This window comes from Crinia signifera, chromosome 6, assembly GCF_055691185.1.
Source record: "Crinia signifera chromosome 6, ASM5569118v1, whole genome shotgun sequence".
In the NCBI taxonomy this organism is placed as follows: Eukaryota; Metazoa; Chordata; class Amphibia; order Anura; family Myobatrachidae; genus Crinia; species Crinia signifera.
The window spans coordinates 222,576,824-222,585,656 of NC_139222.1; the positions used below are offsets into that span (position 1 = coordinate 222,576,824).

At 41.7% G+C, this 8,833-nt stretch overlaps 1 protein-coding gene across 2 annotated transcripts in view; it reads left to right on the forward strand.

Moving 5' to 3' along the window:
* The window catches only part of RUFY2 (RUN and FYVE domain containing 2), a 46,691-nt gene extending 44,372 nt beyond the window's left edge, over positions 1–2,319 (forward strand). For both annotated transcript variants that reach the window (XM_083148954.1, XM_083148955.1), the window contains exon 14: positions 1,997–2,319. In XM_083148954.1, coding sequence (XP_083005080.1) covers positions 1,997–2,099 — 103 coding nt within the window. In that variant the 3' untranslated portion in view covers positions 2,100–2,319. The remainder of the gene's footprint in view (positions 1–1,996) is intronic.
* The last annotated feature ends 6,514 nt before the right edge of the window (positions 2,320–8,833 follow it).

The following is an 8,833-nucleotide window of genomic DNA, read 5'->3' on the forward strand; positions in this document are numbered from 1 at the left end:
GCCCGACTTGCTATCCCAGGGCTCATGTTGCCATCGCAATTTTCACAAGCTAGCTTTGAGGGAATGGCTGTTGTTTATAGCATAAGTACTTTCTTTGGTGTGCAACAAGGAACTTTAATCCTTAGATTTATCGTCTGTCCTGGCTTTTTTGCAGTCAGGGTTCGATATTTGTCTCAGTCGAGCTTCTCTGAAGGTTCAAGTGTTGGCCCTCTGTCTTATTTCTACGAAAATTGGCCACTTCCTCCACTAGCCATACCTTTTTGCAGGGCATTTTACATTTAGAACCACCAGTGTTGCCACCTGTACATACCCGGGATTTATCATTGGTTCTCCATTTGTGTAAACCTCCTTTTGTAGAAGTTGTTCCTATTGGCTATAGTCTCATTGAGTCTCAGATCTTGGGGCACTCTTGTGTCAATTACTGTTTTTAGTCTCCCATGACGATATGGCAGTGTTGCCTACCAGGTTGGACTATTTGTCTAATGTCTCTTGTTTCCATATTCGCCACGAGATAGTCGTATAGTATGTTTCCATTCCTTATCTGATTCCGTCGTCGGTGATTCCTTGGACGTCTTTAGGGCATTGCGCACTTATGTGTCCAGTATGGCTGATTTCTATCCTTAATGTCAGGGAGGCTGGCCGGCGTCTAAACGGACCTTGGCCGGTTGATTGTGAAATTTGATTCGCTAACCTTATCTGTTGGCTGGAAAGCATTACATGCCTATTACATGCGGTCGTTGGAGGCTTCTTGGGCCACGTGTGCTGGGATCTTAACGGAGAAGCTTTGCAGAGCAGCCACATGGTCCTCTGCTAATACCTTTGTTACGTTCTACTGATTTGACACCTTTGCCTCAAGCAATGCGGCTTTTGGTAGAGGGGTCTTACATGCAGCTCAAGGGTGTTCCCACCCATAGAGGGACAGCTTTGGGAAGTCTCACAGGTCCCAGTATCCACCTCTGGCTTTGAGAAAAACATAGAATTTTGTCCTTACCTGTAAAAATCCTTTTATTGTAAGCGAAGGTAGATAATGGGCGCTTACCCCCACGCTCCAGTTGAGCAGCTGAGTTTTTATTGTTCACGTTATGTGTTGAGTGGCATTCTTCTCTTCTATACCTATTCCTTGGCTTAAGTTAAACAGGTCTCTGAGGACAGGGTATAGGGGGCAGGTACCACAGGCTGCACTTCCTGAAATAAGTTTGTCCTTGGTGCCTGGGTCCTCCAGCTCCTGAATACCCACAGGTCCCAGTATTCACCTTGGCTACCTAAAAAATATATTACAGTTAAAGACAAAAATCCCCTTTTTTCTATGTTTTTAGGTCGAATTTACAGTCAACATATTCAATTAAAGTGTTTTTAAACTGTCAAAAACCACGTGGATCAGCACCGATCTATGTGTTTTTAAACCACTTTTGGTTGAAATTGTGGGCGTTTGTTTTCAGACATTAAAACAAAAGTGAAAAGTGATGGGCAAAAATGGACTAAGAAACGGGCGAAAACGCCTGCAATTGAATACCTCAATGGCCCGAATTAGTGGTGTTTTTTTGCCTAGCCCCAAAAAAAACAACACTAATTGAATATCCACCTTTGGGTTCTATTGTGCATAATCCTTTTAGTTTCCCAAGTGAATATAGATTCATCAAAGCAGCCTGTTCCCTCCCCAGATTGTCCTGTAGAGGGTTAAAATTATTTTAATTGACTATGGGAATAAAAAAAGGAATAAAACGCCAAATGTTTTCTTGACAAAAAAACAAAAACCAAGCAATGATAAAAGAAAAATTTGAATTGTTCAGAGATTAGAGATGTTAATTTATATGTGTAGGTTTCTAACGGCACTGCTCTAATTTGTAGAGCTACTGAATATGGCTGGTGCTTTTACAGATGAATAGAAATATATATAATAAAGTTCTCATAAATCTACATTACACTAATACTTGTTTTTCTTTTTTCATTCATTTCTCTCCCATCTCCCACACTTGATGCATTTTATCAACAAAAGTGATAGAGAGGCTTTAAACCAGCCTAGAAACATTGATATACCCTACATGAAGTGTGCAGAATCTGCCCCACAATATAAACTAATTAAAGATATATCATTCTAGCATTGTATAAATAACATTTATGTAGTTAATACAAATATACATTTTATTGATCTTTATAGTATATAACAGGTAGAACAATGTTTGTTATACTTATAAGTTTGTATTACAGTCTAAAAAAGTACCTGTTACACATGAATGTTAGAAATCTGTACACATATATGATGTATAATGAATTGTTAATTAATACTCACACCATATTAAAGAGTATTTTCATATTGTTTGGACTTGTTGCTTTTTATATTTATTTCACTTGATGTCTATTTTGCCCCTTTTTACCTTTTAACCAGTTTTATTTAGCTACACAGCTTCATAGCAAGAAAAACATTTGTTCCCGGTGAAAAGAAGATCAAAGAATATATTTAACCAACTGGAGCAAAATGTTAATTATTGCAGTTGCAAATCCAAAAAGTTTTTTTTTTTTTATTAAACACATGTATACTACTTTATACAATGATGTAGGCCCAGAGCACATGCCTCAGAGGAACATGTAAGGCATGCAGGTAATTACATGGAGTTGCATGAGATGAGATGAACAGTATTAACAGCCCAGCAGCTAATCACTTCGATATGGTCATAAATATACCCTCCAGGAAAGTGTGGTTCTGTACCTACTGATCTCCTTCACATACTGCAGTGCATAGTCACTATGGAAATCCTACGTATCGGTGTATCCTGTAGGCAAGGATGTAAAATGCAGACAATTTTGATTTGGTCTTCATTTTCTCCTAATAACTGGAGGTAAAAAAAATATACTAACTTCATTTAGTTAGTATAAGTGGTCAGCATACAGAACTGTCCACTAGCCTGACACATTACAGCTATGCCTGGAGGTAGGGCCGATGCTGGGGTGTTCGGCGGTCTGCTGAAAAATATACATTTTCTGCCCTCCCATATGTAATAGAGATGGCACATATCCAAAAAACAGGGTGGGGTCTAACAAGGAAGAGGTGTGGCCACACAATAGTACCCACAAGCAAATGACGACACATAGTAGCACAATATTTCTCACATTATATAGCATGGTTTCAATTAATATTACACCACATAGAAGTGCCCCTTATACACCATGCCCACAGCAATACCTGCAGTAGCAGTGTCTCTTACATATAATGTCCACAGTGATAGTGCCCTTTACACTACCACCCACAGTAGAAGGTGGTAGATGTCGACCCAGTTGTGAGGTCAGACAACGGGCGGTATTTAATGCGGCCGGCAAAGGTTGCCATCCTCGCCATCTAACCCCCTCACCCTATTCTATGTTCCGGAGGATTCCTTGCCGCCGAGGATTCCCCTGAATGGAAAGAATATATAGTGTCGACCATTGCCATTTTGACGGCCGCACTCGCAGTTTCCACCTCGCTGGAAAAATCGAGCGACGTAGAAACGGGGAGTGCAGGGGGTCAGTTGAATACTGACCCATGAGCTGTGATGATGCGCTATCAGCACTGCTTGCCGTCACAGCTCACCAAAGCGCATTGAATATACCCCAATAAGTAACAAGTGTGCAGGTTTAGCAGAATGGCCACTCTGTGAAGTCAGATAAGTTTGGACTCAGCCTTAGGTTTCTTTGCTCCTTTTAGTTGTGTCTATTGGCACTTGCCAAGCATGGGTAATCAATAAGTGCATTCATTAATTGGTGCCCCAACTCTAAAAAGGATTCGGATATTACACGACCCTGTTGTTGGCCCCCAAACCAAAAGGGACTTACAGGCCCATTCTAAATTTGAAATCTTTTAACAAATTTGTAAAGGTGCCCAAGTTTTGGATGGAAACATTGCAGACTATAGTGTTGCCAATGGGGTCGTGGACTACATGGTGTCTCTGGATATAAGAGATGCGTATCTGCATAACCTTATTGCTCCATCGCATCAGCAGGTTCTCAGCTTTGCCATCATGTCCCAAAACTTTCAATTCCATGCACTCCCATTTGCCACGGCGCTCAGAATTTTTACAAAAGTTATGGTGGCAGGTCTTAGGGCCTTATTCGAGTTCACTCTTTCAGACAAAATCCATCTTAGATGGACAAAACCATGTGCACTGCAGGGGGGCAGATGTAACTTGTGCAGATCTAATTAGATTTGGGTGGGGTTTTACTTCAAAGTGAGATCTATATTGCAGTGTTAAAATAAAGCAGCCAGTATTTACCCTGCAAAGAATCACCAAAAAATCACCAAATCTATTTCTATCTGCACATGTTACATCTGCCCCCCTGCAGTGCACATGGTTTTGTCCATCTAAGAAGGATTTTGTCAGAAAGAGTGAACTCGAATAAGGCCCTTAGTCTTCAAAGAATAAGGGTGTTGTTCCCTTACCTTTTCCTCTTGGACGTTTTTCTGGAGGTGTTGCCTGAGCACTTGCAGACAACATTGACGATCCTAGGAGCAAAAAACAGAAAAACTGTATAGAGCGCTGGTCAGGGTGGTTTGCTCAGGGTGAGCAGCTGCAACTGGGGACTAGTCAGGTCCCTAAATGTATGTGGAAAAAATAGAGGGTGTTGCAGCGCTCATATATTTTAATGAGTCTACCAATCAATGGAATAAAAAACATTATTTAATTAATGACACATATCATAAAAACTGTAAGTAAGAATCACTTTTAAAAAAGTGGACCAAAGGTTATGACCTGCTCTGGTAGACCTCAACAAGTCTGGAGATAAAAGTGGAGAACTGGAGTCCAATCATATAGTCCCAATATCACTGGAGGTGTCCCGGTCCAATTAGGACCGATAAGCTTGGAGGGATCCTCTCTAAAGTGCGTTGCAGTATTGATGGGATAAGATACTCCAATAAGGTTCCAATGAGCCACTGTAGTTACCCCAATCCAGAGTTTGTGCGGGGGGGCTCCTTTAGTAAAGTGCACTGTGCAAATAATGGATACTCCAAGGTGTAGAAACTTGTAGATGGGGTCCCAGAAGAGTAAGCAGGTGAAGGACAATGTCAGCAAAGGTCCAGCTTGGCTACCAACGCGTTTCGCTGTCACTAGGGGACAGCTTTATCAAGGGGTTGACGATCCTCCAGGAACATGGGTGGCTTCTCAACTAGGAAAAAATCCTTCCTGGTTCAGTCAAAAAGATGCTGCACTTGGGGGCAGTACTGAACTCCACTGGAGCGTCTTATTTCTGACATAAAACAAGTGTCAGAAGTTGATGTCCTGGATTTGCATGTTTCTTTGTTACCCCAGTGTCACAATTCAACTGGCAATACAAATACTCAGCTTCATCGTATTGGTGTTCATCATGGTAGAGTGGGCGTAGTATCACTCACACCTTCTGCAACTCCTGATTTTGACCAGGTGGGATGGCAAGCCTCATCAGATCAGGTCGCAAACAATAGGGGGGGGGGGGGGTGTCAATCCTATTAGCTGCAACAGCACTCTGAATTAAGCTGATCTCGTACCCTTCGCTGGGTCGAATTTTGGATCCACAACTGGGTTCTTCTAACTACGGACTCTACAAGGCTGGAGAGCCATAGTAGAATCCAGATCTTTGCAAGGAAAGTAGACCTTGGCGGAAGCTCAATTGTCCATCAAGGCAGACCTGTACAGTTATGGTCAGACAACGCTAAAACAGTAATTTATATAAAGGCACCAATCACTGTCAGAGTTAGTATCAAGAATACTTACATGGGCCGAACAACACATACCATCGTTGTCGGCTGTGTTCATCTCTGGTATTCTGAACTAGGAAGCAGATTTTCTAAGTTGCCAAAACATTCACTCGGGAGAATGGTTGCTTCATCCAGAAGTATTCCTGCTGCTAACGCTGCACTGGTGTCTGCCAGACATTGACCTCATGGCATCACGCCATAATCAGGTGGTGTCAATTAGTGTGTCCCGGTCTAGAGATCCTCAAGCATTCAAGGATGTCAATACCGTGGAAATGTCATCTTCCATGCTCCCGAAACTAAAAACAGGAGGCTCTCAGACTGCTGGCTCTGGTGTGGCCCAGACATCATTGGTTCTGCAACCTTCACAGACTGTCACTCCCTTAATGACTGCTTTAGAACATCCCCGATGTGAACTATGTGGTGACCATGACACCCGAAAAAGAAAAATTAGCATTATGTTAGCCTAGCCTTCCCTTCAGTTAATTATATTTCCTCAAGGGTCATTGGAGCCACAGGGCACTGCATACCTACCCCAACATGCCCGATAGCATTATATTGGTATGTGTGTGTGACATGCTTGATCTTGGTCACTAGTTATCCCCATTCTGTGTGACTGTACTGTGGTGTCTTCACTTTTCTTCTTCCTTTTCCACTTCCTGCTGGTAGACAAAGAGCAACTGAGCATGGAGGTGGGACCGTTATAGGGGAAAGGAGCCGTGCATCCTGGAAAGCCTAGAAACTTTAGCTGGTTTGTACCTGGTCCGCTAGATCTGGCTACAACCATTGTTGACCCTGTAGCTCCCATGAATCTTGTTAAAATCAAAAAAGGTAAGTCTACCAGAACTAATTTTTCATTGCTACTGGTGTAAGAATTGCTTTTCATTCAGTCCAACTTTGCACACTGTACTCCCAATTGTAGACAGATCTTGTCTTAAGGAGCATACACACAATGAAATTTGTGCTTAACTTTTATGCTAAGGCAGTGATGGCTAACCTTGACACTCCAGCTGTTGAACTACACATCCCAGTATCCCCTGCTAGTTTTATTAGGGCATGCTGGGATGTGTAGTTCAACAACAGCTGGAATGTGTCAAGGTTAGTCATCAGCTAAGGGATATAAAGTAGGAGACTTTCCTAGAACATCCCAGTAACGTTACTGGGATTGCCTAGACACCACCTAAGATTTGTGCAAAGAAAGAAAAAAAAAATACTTAAAATGGTAGCTCACCATCGCTCATTCTGTACATACGTTGCAATTTTAAACGCACTTGATAAGCGATCTGACTAAATTTTGAAAGCTTGCACTTAAGTTTCTAAGCAATCTAGACAGATCACAGGTCCTCAGGGCCCCAACACAGTGCATGTTTTGAAAGTCTCCTCACAGAATCAATTGATAATTAGCTCCACCTGAGGATCTTTTAAAAGGTGGGTCAGTAATGAGTGTACATGTGGTGACCTGGAAAACGTAAACTGTGTGGGGTCCTGAGGACCAAGTTTGAGAACTGCTGCCTTAGAAAATAGGCAAATTTCACAATGTGTGTGTGTATGCCCCCATTACACTTTAATCCAGTGGTTCCCAAACTGTATGCCTAGGCACCTTGGCGTGCCTCAGGACACTTCCCTGCCTTGGATTGGTGGATCAGGATCAATTCATATTATGAATGGTCAGTGTAACAGGTAAAACCAGTACTGGTGGCTGCCAATCATAATATATGTGCACAAACAGAAGCAAATCCTGTCCCTCACCAGATAACTGTGACAAACTCAATGCACTTAAATTCAGAAAACATATAAAATTATCGATAAAAAGCATTTGGCCTAGGGGTGCCTTGAAAAAGGTTTTGATACTCTAGGGCAGTGGTAGCCAACCCTAGCCCTCGAGAGCTACCAACAGTTCACATTTTCCAGACAACCTAGCTGCTGCACAACTGCAATCATTAATCAATGACACATTTTAAAAGATCCACAGATGGAGCTAATTACTTCACTTGTGATTCTGTGAGGAGACCTGGAAAACATGCACTGTTGGTAGCTCTCGAGGACTAGGGTTGGCTACCCCAGCTCTAGGGTGCCGCGATTCAAAAAAGTTTGGGAACCACTGCTTTAATCAATCATTGCGCACAGTAACAGTGTTCAGTGTATTTGTGTGGTTTACAGTACTGAAAAGCATGGCTTTGAGTCGGCCATATAATTGGAAGTCACAAATCACTGGTTTTAAGACCAGACCACCCCAGACCACCAACTCAGGGCGCCACTATTTAGAAACAGAATTTGATGGCAGATAAGAACCATTTGGCCCATCTAGTCTGCCCCTTTTTTTTTTAAACATTTTACCTCAAACCATATTTGATCCTTCTTTCTTTGTAAGGATACCAATATGCCTATCCAAGCATGTTTCAAATGTTATACTGTATTTGCCTCTACCACCTCTGATGGGAGGCTATTCCACATATCTACTATCCTTTCTGAAGTAATTCTTCCTCAAATTTCCCCTGAATCTTCCTCCCTCTAGTTTCAGTGCATGTCCTCGTGTTCTGTTGCTCCTCTTTGTGCGAAGAAACGTATCCCACCTGTACCATGTTAAAACCCTTCATATATTTGAAGGTTTCTATCATGTCCCCCCTTTTCCTTCTCTGTTCTAAACTATACATTTTAAGATCTTTTAGTCTTTCCTGGTACGTTGTGTTGTAGGCCATGCACCATTTTAGTTGCGATTTATACAGTCTCCAATGTATTTATATCCTTCTTGAGATATGGCCTCAAAAACAGTACTCTAGACGAGGTCGTACCAATGACCTATACAGTGGCATCACTCCTTTCTACAATTGTAATAAAAAAGGTATTTCAATGCACCTGTTGAGGGATGCTCAATGAAACATGAAAATACTGTATGTAAAGTTAGATGTCGTTGGTATGCAAATTCACAACTATTTGAATAGTAATGCTCATTTAAATGCCACTGAAAGATCACCTTACAGTAGTGGATAAGATATTTCATTGCATTCTGGAAGTGTAATATAAAAGAACAAGTATAAATGCCTTTCTGGTCCTGCCTGCTAACAGTCTACTTCACCCCGTCAAGCCTGATAAAATTATGCTGTTCTACGTAAAAAGTTGGTTGATTCAACA